At 38.6% G+C, this 14,950-nt stretch overlaps 1 protein-coding gene across 1 annotated transcript; it reads right to left on the reverse strand.

The window, feature by feature from the left end:
• Window positions 1-1,197: 1,197 nt before the first annotated feature.
• Window positions 1,198-14,586, reverse strand: gpia (glucose-6-phosphate isomerase a). Its single transcript, XM_073832346.1, has 18 exons — window positions 14,368-14,586; window positions 11,201-11,291; window positions 9,287-9,355; window positions 8,859-8,978; window positions 8,588-8,671; window positions 8,273-8,419; window positions 8,120-8,191; window positions 7,955-7,999; window positions 7,814-7,867; window positions 7,588-7,648; window positions 5,594-5,637; window positions 5,330-5,482; window positions 5,111-5,240; window positions 4,932-5,008; window positions 4,656-4,784; window positions 1,906-1,981; window positions 1,738-1,804; window positions 1,198-1,617 (listed from the first exon to the last, which is right to left on the reverse strand). Exons 1-18 carry the CDS (start codon window positions 14,484-14,486, stop codon window positions 1,494-1,496), a joined length of 1,662 nt encoding a protein of 553 aa, XP_073688447.1. The 5' UTR covers window positions 14,487-14,586; the 3' UTR covers window positions 1,198-1,493.
• Between the last annotated feature and the right edge of the window lie 364 nt (window positions 14,587-14,950).

Consider the following 14,950-nt stretch of genomic DNA (forward strand, 5'->3'; position numbering starts at 1 on the left):
TGTTGACAATTACATGACATTTATGCAAAGAGTCAGTATTTGCAGTGTTGGCCCTTCTTTTTCAGGACCTCTGCAATTGGACTGGGCATGCTCTCAATCAACTTCTGGGCCAAATCCTGACTGATAGCAACCCATTCTTTCATAATCACTTCTTGGAGTTTGTCAGAATTAGTGGGTTTTTGTTTGTCCACCCGCCTCTTGAGGATTGACCACAAGTTCTCAATGGGATTAAGATCTGGGGAATTTCCAGGCCATGGACCCAAAATTTCAAAGTTTTGGTCCCCGAGCCACTTAGTTATCACTTTTGCCTTATGGCACGGTGCTCCATCGTGCTGGAAAATGCATTGTTTTCACCAAACTGTTGTTGGATTGTTGGAAGAAGTTGCTGTTGGAGGGTGTTTTGGTACCATTCTTTATTCATGGCTGTGTTTTTGGGCAAAATTGTGAGTGAGCCCACTCCCTTGGATGAGAAGCAACCCCACACATGAATGGTCTCAGGATGCTTTACTGTTGGCATGACACAGGACTGATGGTAGCGCTCACCTTATCTTCTCCGGAGAAGCCTTTTTTCCAGATGCCCCAAACAATTGGAAAGAGGCTTCATCTGAGAATATGACTTTGCCCCAGTCCTCAGCAGTCCATTCGCCATACTTCTTGCAGAAGATCAATCTGTCCCTGATGTTTTTTTGGAGAGAAGTGGCTTCTTTGCTGCCCTTCTTGACACCAGGCCATCTTCCAAAAGTCTTGGTCTCACTGTGTGTTCAGATGCGCTCACACCTGCCTGCTGCCATTCCTGAGCAAGCTCTGCACTGGTGGCACTCCGATCCCGCAGCTGAATCCTCTTTAGGAGACGATCCTGGTGCTTGCTGGACTTTCTTGGACGCCCTGAAGCCTTCTAAACAATGCATTGGAAAGTTTTTTTCGGGATTAAGTTAATTTTCATGGCAAAGAAGGACTATGCAATTCATCTGATCACTCTTGATAACATTCTGGAGTATATGCAAATTGCTATTATAAAAACTTAAGCAGCAACTTTTCCAATTTCCAATATTTATGTAATTCTCAAAACTTTTGGCCACGACTGTAGAGTTGCCAGCTCCAGATCATGGAACACATGCAGGTCCATGTAATGGATGCTTAAAGTTGTCTTCTTTGGGGGAATTTTGCTGAACAAAAAGAGTATGCAGCCAGGCAAGGTGACAAATAATACATTTATTGTGGTTCCTTGGTCCAAAGGAAAATCCATTTAGAATTTGCAGTGCATACAGATAGAGTCTCGTCCCATACTGGTCCACAGATACATGAATACAGTCTAATCTTACACAACACGCAAGAATCTCATGGCTTATAGATGATGACAGACATAAAGTGCTCATCCTCCTTGTCTAGGCTTACCGTCCTGATCTATGCCAAGCGTTAATACATAACTCACTAATCTCATTGGATGAGGGGGCCATTAGAGGTAGGGTTAAAAAGGAGAAGTTAGGAAACATTTAAGAGCGATTCTTCTTGAAGAAGCTGATGAGACCATTGGTGGAGGAGTCATGGGAATGAACCTCTGCATCATCCTGCAGCTCGGGTTCGATCTTTTTGGCCAGCTGCTTGCCGAGTTCCACACTGATGGGACAGATTAAAATAATATGTAAATGTACGCATGTTAGAAACTTGACCACTCTCACAACGTGGTCACAATATGCGACCTAGTAGAAGCTGCAAAAGACTTTGATCTGGACTTACCCCCATTGGTCATAACTGTTGATATCCCACATCACACCTTGCACAAAGATCTTGTGCTCATACATGGCTGAAACGCATGAACAAACAGCATGTCGTCCATGAGTGTGGAGTCTACAAAACCAACGCACATCTACAAAAGGTAGTGCCGGGATAACATTCGATACTCACCAACAAGTGCACCAAGCATGAAGGGTGAAAGTTTCTTGAAGACGATAGAGTTGCTTGGCTTGTTTCCTTCGAAAACCTACAAAAATAGAACAAAATTCAAATATTACACACCAGAAGAAAATAGTGATAGTGATGATGTGACATTTTGCCAAGTATTGTGCCCCATACTTTGCATCTGAGCTCTGCATTTCACTGCAGTGAGTACTGAACACACACACATTTGCTGTGGCACCCATGGAGTGGAGTTGGTGCCTTGCTCAAGGACACCTCAGTTGTAGGTAATGAGTATGAAAGAGAGCGCTCTTCATTCACTCTCCCACATCTACATTTCCTGCCGGTACTGAGAATCGAACCCACAACCTTCAGGTTACAAGTCCAACTCTCTAACCAACTGCTCATACAAGAAAAGATTCAAACCTTTTGAATATTCTTACTTCCCTACTATCAATAGTAATGTCGAAATTGAAAATAGCAAAACATTAGGCAAAACGTAACCAGATGACCTGCTACTCCTGATGGGATACTTCTAGGTCACAGGAAAGGATTCTTAAATAGTAGATAAGCCAAGTAACTGTTGAAGTTGAATTGCTCGGAATCCATACTTGGAATTTGTCCTCTGCATTTAACGCATCCAAGGGTACACTCCAGGAGCGGTGGCAGCCATTTTTGCTGTGGTGAGCAGTCGGGGGTTTGGTGCCTTGCTCTATTGCTGCCTTGGAACAATCGTGGCCTTATGATTAGAGACTTGGTCTTGCAACACAAAGGTTGTCGGTTAGAGTCTCAGGTCCGGCAGGAATTGTCAGTGGGGAGAGTGATTAACAGGCACTCTCATCCACCTTCAATACCATGACTGATTTGAGACCCCTGAGCAAGGCACTGAACCCCCAATTGACCCCTGGGCACCGCACAATTGAGGGTGTTCACGTTGTGTGTGTGTGTATGTGTGTGTGTTTTCACTACTGTGTGTTTGTTTTTGTGACATATCAGGACACAAATTTGTGTAATAACATGGGTATGACATAGGTATTACAAGGAGAGGGTGACTTATGAGGACATTGCCCATGTCCCCACTTTTCAAAAGGCTTATAAATCATACAGAATACGTTTTTTTGAGAATGTAAAGATATGCACAGTCTCCTGTGAGGGCTAGGTTTAGGTGTAGGGAAGGTGTAGGGTGATAGCAAATATCGTTTGTACAGTATAAAAACCATTACGTCTAAAACAAACGTGTGTGTGTGTGTGTGTGTGTGCGTGTGTGTGTGTGTGTACTTGGATGGGTTAAATGCCGAGCACAACAATTCCAAGTATGGGTCACTCCACATTCCTTTTCTTTTCAAAAGGCACCCTAGTTGAGGGTTTCGAATGTGGAAGAGAGCAATTATTATTCAATCCCCCTGAACATGCAACCTTCTGGTTATAAGTTTTATTCTCTAACTGTCAGGCCCATATTGTAGGTCACTTGACAGTGCCAACATGGTAGATTAATAATGTCCAGATTGATATTATGCACATTCCTACTACATAGAACATGCTTTTGTAATGGTGGCAAAGAAAGTACTTATTCATAAGACACAGCATGTGAGTATGTACATGATTTCAGTTAGTTGAATCAGGCATTTGATTAGGAAAGGTTAAAAAATGTTAACTGTTGGGAGTGCCCCCCAAAAACAGGGTTGGGGTAGACAACCCTGCTCCTAAAACTAACACACCTGCCTGTAATTTTCAAGAACTTTGGAGGATGGAAGCTCTCCAGAGCAGGGTTGGCTGCCCCTGCTTTAGGCAATCATGGCTAGGGATTTCCCAAGCTGATCTCTAGGATTGGGTCCAGGGCCTATCAAGCATTTTTCTTTAATTGATCAGTATTGGCTCTCCTAAGCCTGATCCTTATTTTACATCAGCTGTCTGCCAAGTTGTTAACCAACACTAGTTAGTGTGTTTACATCATGTCGAGAAGACACTGTGTAACACTGCTCTGCAAAAGCAAGTTTGTTTTGTTTTCATTGCCAAAAGATGATTATGTGAAGAATCAGTGGTTAAAATTAATTTTTCCCACGATACCAGAGCAATAAAATGTGAACCTTTTATGTTCTTTGGCTTCTAATCTTCTTTATTTGGACTAACAAGCATGTCAGAACCACACCTTGTAAGTATGATTGAAAAATTATGTGTACATTTTCAAGTGACAGCTAAAAAAAAAATCTATTTTTGTGCTAATATGTGATGCATACCTACTGCAGCTTTAGGTTTCCAGGTAAACCACAATATTACTAACTGAAATGGTTCTGATAATTTGCTGTGAACCCACTATTTCCTAAGAATGTTAATTAATGTAGACTGTCATTTACAAATGGTGTTCATGAGTTAGTCAAGCAAGCATTCAGCTAACGTATCCACCACTGTTTTGTTATGTGTTTACAATTTAGCATTTTTATGTCATGATTTTAAGAACAGATTAAAGCACTATATTATTGCTTTATGTAAAGGTGCATCAGACTTTTACAACAAAACCTGCCCAACTGCTACTCAAAACTAGCCCAGTCGCTTTTCTGCTCTTTAAGTGGGTTTGACAAAGGCCATTAAAGATGAATATTTGAATAAGACCACCTTTGAGCCATATATGGAGTCCAAGTCACATATCTTGTGTTGACATACTCCATGAAAGTAAGGGGTTGGGTTGAGCAGTAGCTCATTATGATTTGAGTTACCATCCAAAGTGTCAACGCTTGGTTTTCAAGTAAACAGCCACTCACTTTGTGAGGCAAGAGTTTCTCCAGTGCATCTCCAGACATCCCAGCACCCTGGAGCTCCTTCTTGGCCTCTTCAGTGGTCTTTCCCCTCATCAGAGCCTCTGTCTGTGCCAGGAAGTTCGCCATCAGAATCTGCCAGATTTATGAAATGAGAACGAGTGTAAGGTATCACTTAGACAAACATGGTTCAAATAACATGAAATAACATCAGGGGTATCAGATGCCCAAGAGAACCAGAAAACAAAGACGTGTCCTGAACCACGCAGACCATCTGCATACCTTATGATGCAGATTATCTCTGATAGGATGCTGACTCTGAGCAGGAATGAGGAAGTCAGCTGGAATCAAGCGAGTGCCTGTAGAGAAAAAGATCTGTTGTGATAATCACATCACAGATGGGCATTAACACGTCAATTAAACTCGAAACTAGTCCACAGGATAGGGCTAGGATCACACACCCTGGTGAATGAGCTGGTAGAAGGCGTGCTGTCCGTTGGTTCCTGGTTCGCCCCATACAATGGGTCCAGTGTGGTAATTCACACGAGTGCCAGACTTCGTGATGTACTTCCCGTTAGACTCCATATCTCCCTAAAAGGTAATCAACAACTCAACAAGTGTCCCATTATGCGAAACAATGACATTTATGAGGTCCTTTCATAAAACCTCATCAAACTAACCTGTTGGAAGTACGCAGCAAAACGGTGCATGTACTGGTCGTAGGGCAGCAGGGCATGTGTCTCTGCCTGGAAGAAGTTGACATACCAGACACCAAGCAGGGCCAGTATGACCGGAGCGTTCTGCTCCAGTGGGGCTGAGCGGAAGTGGTTATCCTGATAGAAAGGGCACAGAGCAGTTATTCCCAGAAACTCCAGATGCTCTGAGGTAGCCAGTTTTCAGTGTGAAATGTATCTTGTATACTGGCATACTACAATTGGGCTTACCATCCAGTGAGCACCAGCTAGAAGCTGCTCGAAATTGTCATAACCTACAAAATGAAAATAAATAAAGTTACTGGATCATTTACAGACAGAAAAATGTGTAAATAGGCTATGAATGCAAGATGATGCTAGTAGTAGCAAAAGTTAGGCCAAAAACATGCTCTCTACACAAGTACAAAAATGTGAATGTTTAGCCAGAGCTTGATTACCAAATAAACTCAACCAGAACTTAATTACTAAAACAAACCATAATTTTTAGGAATAACACTGATGAATCATCCACAATGGGACCAGGATTATGGATTGAGAACAAGGATTAAGAATAAGAACGTAAATATGGACAATTATGACTTTAATGTTGAATTTAAATCAACTAGTTAACTCAAGTTCTGTGGTTTCCAGTGACACTAGTTGACCTGAAAGAAAAAACTGGAAGACTGGTTACAGTCATGTGAAAAAGTTAGGACACCTTATTGAATTCCATAATTTTCTGTATCTGGTCCTTGGCAGGTCTTAAAATTTGGAAAATAAATCCTCAGATAAACATAATCACATGACATATCACACAGGGTCATTATTTATTTACGAAAAATACAGCCAAGAGGAAAAGGCCATGTGTGACAATGTTAGGACACCCTATGAGTCAACTGCCTGTAGATCCACTTTTAGCAGCAATAACTTGAAACATTCATTTTCTGTGTGACTGTTATCAGTCTCTCACATTGTTCTGGAGGAATTTTGGACCACTCTTCTTTTCGACATTGCTCCAGTTTATTAAGGTTTGTGGGCATTTGCTTATGCATGGCTCTCACCACAGCATTTGAGTCAGGATGAGCTCTGGACGTTGACTGGGCTTTTGCAACACCTTGATTCTTCTTCTTTTCAGCCATTCTGTTGTAGATTTGCTGGTGTGCTTGGGATCATTGTCCTGTTGCATGACCCAATTTTGGCCCAACTTTAGCTGTCGGACAGATGCCAGTTCATGGCTGACTTAATGACTGTGAGGTGCCCAAGTCCTGTGGCTACAAAACAAGCCCAAAATTATCAGCCCTCCTCAGCATGCTTGTCTTTTGGTATGAGGCGTTTGTGCTGATATGCTCTTTAGGTTTTCACCAAACTTGGCGCTGTGCATTATGGCCAATCATCTGCACTTTGGTCTGGTCTGTTTAAAGGACATTATTCTAGAAGACTTGTTCAGATGCAACTTTGTAGACCTAAACCGTGCTGCAACGTTTTTTTTTCCTCAGAAAGAAGAGGCTTTCTTTTGCCAAGGCTTCTAAACATGCAATTTTTGTCCCATATTTTTTCTAATGGTATTGTCATGAACTTTATCCTTTAACATGTTAACTGAGGCCTGTAGAGTCTGAGGTGTAGTTCTTGGGTTGTGTGCCATTTTTCTGAGCATTAACTGTCTGATCTTGGGGTGAATTTTCTGGGACGTCCACTCCTGGAAGGAGAGGTGTCTGTTTTAAATGTATTTCCTTGTGAATAAACTTCAAATAGTTTGGACATGGCCGTATTACTCTTCTCCGATTGATGGCAGCAGCAATTGGTTCTGTAAGATGACTGCTGATGTCTTATGTTGTTGGCATTGTGTTAACACACACCTGAAGGCTCCAGACCAGCAAACTGCCGAAGCTTATGCTTTTATAGAGGCGCTCAGACTTGCTGATGATCAGTTGATCAAAGGTATTTCATTAGCAGTGCATGACTGTTATTAACAGTAAGGGTGTCCTAACTGTCACACATGGCTTTTCCATTTTGGCTTTATTTTTGTTCAATAAATAATGACACGGTGCTTTGTTGACTTTTTCACATGACTGGATGCTAATAACTGTTATAGCACCCCCTGTGGCAATGCTGAGAATGCAAAACATACTTGAATTGCATTCTGATTCTAAGTACATCAACCAAATTAAACTTGAATAGCTTGAATCGTTTGCATTCACATACAGCATGTTTTAGGCCTTTTGGGACTGTTCATAAAGCAGACGTACCAATGTGCAGTGCAATGGACAAACCGATAGCAGACCACAGCGAGTAGCGCCCGCCGACCCACTAAAACATGAGCATTCAGCATCAGATAAAGGTAATTTGCTAATTCAGGAACATGGCAGAGTAGTTAAACATTACTGACAGTCATGCGTTCAGTCATTTACACCTTCAGCCTTATTTACAGCCAATCAAAATGCAATAAGAGTAAATAATGTAGGAAATACTCACATCCCAAAACTCAAACATGTTGTTGGTGTCGATACCAAAGTCCTTGACTTTTGGCTGGTAAGAACATAGGAAAACCATTTAATTTTTTAAGTTGCAATTTTACGTAAAACACTGACATAATGTTGACAAAGCTCTACTTACTGCATTTGTGGAAAGAGCCACAAAATGTTTAGCCACAGAAGATTTCTGGAAATACACAAATGATGAATTAGACGAACAGGCAACCATTTATAACATAGCGCATATAATTTGAAATAAACCAAGAATCTTTCTATTTAGGACGGTTACAGCAGGAAAGGTACTAACATCTTTAGCGGCCTGGAGAAACCATTCTTTGGCCGTCTCAGCATTGGTTATGGTCTCCTGGGTGGTGAATGTCTAAAAAAACAAAATACATTAAGAAATTACAGCAACTTGACAGTACTGCACAAGACTGTTTTCCTTAAATAATGATTTTACCTTGGACGCGATGATGAAGAGGGTGGTCTCGGCATTCAGCTGGGCGAGGGTCTTGGCCATGTGAGTGCCATCAATATTAGAGACAAACCAGACGTTGGGACCTCCTTTAGAGTATGGCTTCAGAGCTTCAGTCACCATCAGAGGACCCTGAAGAACAGTTTGGTATCAGGCAACGCTTAGTATGGTAAGTGTAACTAACTATAACAGACAGTTTTATTCCACTTTAGTTACTCTTGGACCTGCATCAAGAGATAACCAAAACTTCTATGATGTGTAAACTTTCATTGGATCCCAGGACACTCGTAATAAACTCACCAAGTCAGAACCTCCAATGCCAATGTTCACAACATCAGTGATGGATTTACCACTGAAGCCTTTCCACTCGCCACTGCGCACTTTCTGCAAAATATCATACGCATACACAACATCAATTTTCAAGAATTTTCATAGTCAGCTGTCATTAAAATGAATGATCGATTAATAGTAAATTATATTACTTTAAAATGCAGGTACAGAAATAGAAAGTGCACCCCATATAAAAAAAAATCCATATAATAAGTGGGTTGTCTCATGCATATTCACTCACATGGCAAAAGCCCTTCATCTGCTCCAGGACTCTGTTCACGTCTGGCATCACATCTTTGCCCTCCACCATGATGGGGGTGTTAGAGCGGTTCCTCAGGGCGGTGTGGAGAACAGCACGACCCTACAAACCAACACACACAGCTCAGCTGTACCCTAAAGAGACATAATATAAACTACGCTCCCTTTTTTATTGACGTGTCATTTGTAACTATTTCATGTGAGTTATGTCTATCTTTTACCATGAGCCACAAAAGAGACATTACACAGTGTAGTTTCAGGACAGCCAGTGAATTAAACAGGAAACTGAGGGTTTTAACTGAACTTTCTTCTATGTGTCAATAGAAATTTAGAGAATATGGAAGTGGAATTTACACAGAAGTAAATTGCAAAAGGTCTTGCAATTTCAATGTTTAACTGAGATATTATTACCTCAGTGAAGTTGATCTTTTCTCCTGCAAACATTTTCTCTCTGGCGGCTTCAACGCCCACCGATCGAGCCTAATCATGATGAGACGGGGAGAAAAAAAAAACGGTTTGTGTGACTCAGAACTTGTGCAAACATTCACACAAAGACCTAAACAAACACTGACTGTATTTTGTGTGCTGCTATGATAACAATCAAAAAAAAATCTGAATTCCACAGTTTCACAATCTCTACTTTGATTGGCTAAAGAAAGTAAGTACTGAGTCAGGTTAAAAAGGAGCTGTAATGACAACTACAGCTCAATACAATATAAACATGTTATTTTGAGAAAAACAAGTTTAGTTGGAACTGTGAGATGTGAAGTCAGAATTGTGGGATGTAAACTTGGAACTGCAAGACATGAAGTCGGAATTGCAAGATGCAAAGTTGGAATTCTGAGAAACAATTCAGAATTGTGAGATGTAAACTTGTAACTGCAAGACAGAGTCAGAATTGAAAGGAGTAAAGTTGGAATTGTGAGGTCTGAAAATTGGAATTGCAAGATGCAAAGTTGGAATTGTGAGGAAAGCTGAAATACTAAGATGCAAAGTCGGAATTCAGAGAAAGAATTCAGAATTCTGAGACATAAACTTGTAACTGCATGACAAAGTCAGAATTGCAAGGCGTATGTTCGGAATTGCGAGATGCAAAGTTGGAATTGTGAGAAAAGTCAAAATACCAAGATGCAAAGTTGACGTCAACTTGTAACTGCAAGACAAAGTTGGAATTGGGATACATAAAGTCGGATTTGCGAGGCATTAAGTCGGAATTGTGAGGCGTGAAGTCGGAATTACAAGATGCAAAATTGGAACTGCGAGATGCAAAGTTGGAATTGGGAGAAAAGTCAAAATACCAAGATGCAAAGTCGGAATTCTGAGACGTAAACTTGTAACTGCTTGACAAAGTCGGAATTGCGAGGCATAAGGTCAGAATTGCAAGACAAAGTCGTAATTGGGATACGTAAAGTCGGAATTGCGAGGCATAAAGTCAGAATTGTGAGATGTAAAGTCGGAATTGCAAGATGCAAAATTGGAACTGCGAGATGCAAAGTTGGAATTGTGAGAAAAGTCAAAATACCAAGATGCAAAGTCGGAATTCTGAGAAAGAATTCAGTTTTGTGGGATGTAAAGTCGGAATTGCAAGATGTAAAGCCGGAGTTGTGAGACGCAAAGCCGAAATTGCGAAACGCAAAGTCGGAATTCTAAGAAAGAATTCAGAATTGTGAGATGTACTCTTGGAACTGCAACACAAAGTTGAAATTGCAAAATGTAAAATTGGAATTGTTATACGTAACTTTGGAATTCTAAGAAATAATTCAGAATTGAGACATGTATACTTGGAAATGCAAAGCAAAGTCAAAATTCTGAAATCTTGCAATTCTTACTTTTTTTTTCTCAGAACTGTGAGAACCAAGGTCCGAATTAGGAGATTAAAGATTGCAATTACCTTTTTCCCCCTATACATCTGAGTTTGTGCAGTAAAATTATGTGTATAATACTTTTGGCTGCAAACACACATTTTGAAGCATTGGTGTCAAAGCTGAAGTATACTTTGGTCTTAAGCTCACAGTATGTAAGCATTACACCACAAACAAGCCTCATGTGTCCCAGTGATACGGTTAACCTGATACACCCATTCTATTTTCAGCAGTAGCAGCTTTAAGGACGCATGCATTAAACCAATTAACATCTGGAGATGGACAAACACACACACACACACACACACGATTCTGATGAAGGGTTTAAAGAAGCTTAATTGAGGGATTACCGTAACAGCGTCGATCCTGCACTGCTGTTTAACAGTAACACACTCCACTCTGACATTATGAGGACATTTTTAGCGTAAGGAGGACATTCTAATGTCAAGATTGTGGGCCGTACCATTTCGAAGAGCATGCGCAGGACTTCTTCATTGACGAGATTCTTAGAGTAATCCAGCAGAATGTCTCCATCATCTGTCGCCAGCTGTAAACTGCTCAGAAGACAAATCACACACATAAAGTGCATTTAGAATATACAAAAGCTAGATTATTATTTGTTTAATTTTGCTTCATGTACAACATGGATAATCCAGGAACATCATTCAAGATGGGTATGCATCCATGTGAGAGGATCTTAGTGATGTTTAGACTGGGAAAAGGAATTAAACAGATGAGGATAGCCAAACAAGCCATTTGAGAAAATGTATTAGGCCCATCACAGCTGACCTGCAAACTGCAGCAAGCCATATTACTCTCAAAAAACTGAAATATTGAAGATATTTTTAAATTATTATTTTTCCCCTCACAATTTAAATCCCTGATCTATCCCTCCCAAAAATATAATGGCACAAAATAGCAGACACTTTCCATTGAATCTTTCAAAATCTTTGTTGCATTTTTTTTTTTTTACCTAATATTTAATAGCTAATACTAAGTTAAGTTTCATTGCAGTAACAATAAGTATAAGCAGAGACTATGGTTACCAATTCTACACACAGAGCATTTTCTTTTGAATTTATCCTTTTAATTTCTTCCTGTCTACATCTGTACAAGTCGCTTATGCTCATCAATACAGAAAAAAACAACAACAATACTGCAAAGTGTTATTACAACATAAAATTGTTTTTTATTTTAATATACATTCAAAATATTTTTTTTTTCCTGTGAGGAAAAGCTGAATCTTCATCAGCCATTACCCCTGTCTTCAGTGTCACATGATCCTTCAGAAATCATTTTAATATGCTGATTTATTATGAGAATTTTCAATTTATTACCAAATATTTTTTTTCAGGATTCTTTGATAAATATAAAGAACAGAATTAGAATTAAAGAATTAAAAGAACAGCATTTATTCAAAACAGAAATCTTTTCTTACAGTATAAGTCTTTGCTATCACTTTTATCAATTTAACACATCGTTGCTGAATAAAAGTAATAATTTCTTTCAAAAAAAGAAAGAATACATAATTACTGAACCCAAACTTTTGAACAGTAGTGTATATTGTCAGAAAGGTTTTTTTTTTTTTAATAAATGCTGTTCTTTTGAACTTTTTGTTCATCAAAGCATCCTAAAAACAGTATTGTAGGTTTTAAAAATATTTATATATGATCTATGAGGTTTGAAGGATCATGTGACACTGAATACTGGAGTAATGATGCTTTAAAAAATTCAGCTTTGATCACAGAAATAAATTAGATTTTTAAAGTATATTAAAATAGAAGAATGTTATTTTACATCATAAAAATATTTCAGAATATTATTGTTTTCTGTATTTTTGATGAGCATTAAAAACTTACTTAAAATACATTAAAAATCGTATTGATCCCAAACTTTTGAACAGTAGTGTATATTGTTAGAAAAGTTTTGTTTTTAATAAATGCTGTTCTTTTTAACTTTTTATTCATCAAAGTATCCCAAAAAAGTATCACAGGTTTTAAAAATATTTATATATGATATATGAAAGATCATGTGACACTGAATACTAAAGTAATAATGCTGAAAAATTAGCTTTGATCACAAAAATAAATTAGGTTTTTAAAGTATATTAAAATAGAAGAATGTTATTTTACAAAATAAAAATATTTCAGAATATTATTGTTTTCTGTATTTTTGATGAGCATTAAAAACTTACTTAAAATACATTAAAAATCGTACTGATCCCAAACTTTTGAACAGTAATGTATATTGTTAGAAAAGTTTTTTAATAAATGCTGTTCTTTTGAACTTTTTATTCATCAAACAATCCCAAAAAAGTATCACAGGTTTTAAAAATATTTATATATGATATATGAGGTTTGAAGGATCATGTGACACTGAATACTGGAGTAATGATGCTTTAAAAAAATCAGCTTTGATCACAGAAATAAATTAGATTTTTAAAGTATATTAAAATAGAAGAAGATTATTTTACATCAAATTAAATACAAGTTACGCATTATATATATTATACATAAAAATGTCACTTTATTATGTCAGCAGTGCAAACACGTGCTCACTCTCCATCATTAGAACGATTTAGGCACAAATCTTTTTAAGCATAACAATTGCGTTTGAGTTGAATATATATTAACATATAAAAAATATATTTTGTAATTTAAAATGTAATTATTATTATTATTCTGAAAGAACATAAAATGAGTTACTCTTTCCACACGTTCACTCCATAATTGAGCGCACTGATTCCGCTCTGCGGTGAGTGAGTGAGTGAGTGAGTGAGTGAGTGTGTGCGAAAGAGCACGTACAACATGCGTCTTTAGGGCCCTCTGCTGGACAACATCACTGAGGATAAATACATTCCACAGCGTTTAAGAACACTCAATACATCAGAATTTAACCTATAACAGCTAATGAACTTTTATTTAAATACACTACTGCAAATATGCAACATAGACACACAGAAGTATCGCAGTAGTAGAGGATGTGATACTCCTCCGTGAGATTGCATAAGCAATGAGTGCACTTGAGAAATGCCTGATCATGAGCAATTAATGAAATACACTAACAGAAACTCACATATGCATGCTGCCACATATAAGCAATGTTAAAATGCATGTAGAGCTTTAACACACATGATTGATGATCAATGACCTTGTTATGAATCTCACTGCTAATATGGCTGTTTACTCAGTTTTAAAGCAAATGTAAATAGTTGAACATACTATCAGTGTGTTACCATAAGTGTAAATGAAGGATATAAAGCAGGTGCAACAGTGCAGAGGGCGGAACCTGGAGTTGGAGACTATTGGCCTGATGTGGCAATAACCTTGCAACATCAACGTTGAAATCAAGGCTGACATGTAAAGCTAAATGTCACGGTATGTGCATATATACACTATTATATGTACTGACACTAAATTGCAAGAGCAGTAAGATGACATCTCAGAAAAAAAAAACAGTGCGTAAATTGTGTTATACACAAGATTTGCTCACATAGGCCTTGGCGACTAAGATGCAAGTCCCAATAACTGCTAATGCACGGAAAATGTGATGCTGCCTGATGAAATATCAAGACTAAATGTGTAACACAGCTCATGTACACAACGGAAGTGCGTTTGATGAATGTTTCACCTGAACTTGTTGAATCTGTCTTGATCGGCGTCGAACATCTGCCTCATGTTGATGTTTCCAGCGCTGGATTTGTACCATTGCTCCAGTTTGCGGTAGTTCGGGTCGCTGGTGAGTGCCATGATGGAAAAAACCTCGCTGTTCTTCGGCCCAAAGCTGCTAATGTGAATTACAACCGTTCAGCACTCATTCAGAGCACAGAAGCGTGAGGAGGAAGTCCAATGACAAATCCTGACAGCCACGCCCATCACGACTAGGACACGCCCACCACGACGACAGCGAATCCTGCTTAGCCCCGCCCACAGTGACACTGCACTGACTGAGGTGGTCAGATGGCTGTTATGTAATAATGTATACTATGTATTTTTAAATAGACACTTTTGGCTATTTGAAATAACAAATATAACTTGTTTTGATGCGTTTTTTTTCTTTCCTTTTTTCTTTATATTTATTACATTACGAATGATTGTTTTCTGGTTTAAGGATTTGATGTGACCACTAGATGGAACCAAATAATCACTAAATATTTTGTCCACTCTCAGTAGTAAACAAAAACAAAGACACAATAGTTGTCACTGAGTTGGCA

This window comes from Garra rufa, chromosome 25 (genome assembly GCF_049309525.1).
Source record: "Garra rufa chromosome 25, GarRuf1.0, whole genome shotgun sequence".
Classification (NCBI taxonomy): domain Eukaryota; kingdom Metazoa; phylum Chordata; class Actinopteri; order Cypriniformes; family Cyprinidae; genus Garra; species Garra rufa.

Bases quoted from the DNA above. Each gene is read 5' to 3' on its own strand.
- gpia (XM_073832346.1), bottom strand. From the start codon at position 14,486: ATGGCACTCACCAGCGACCCGAACTACCGCAAACTGGAGCAATGGTAC. The intron at 7,868-7,954 runs GTAAGTAGAGCT...TGTTCTTACCAG, and splicing joins TGGCTCTTTCCACAAATGCA to CCAAAAGTCAAGGACTTTGG. The intron at 5,483-5,593 runs GTAAGCCCAATT...CCTTTCTATCAG, and splicing joins TAGCTGGTGCTCACTGGATG to GATAACCACTTCCGCTCAGC.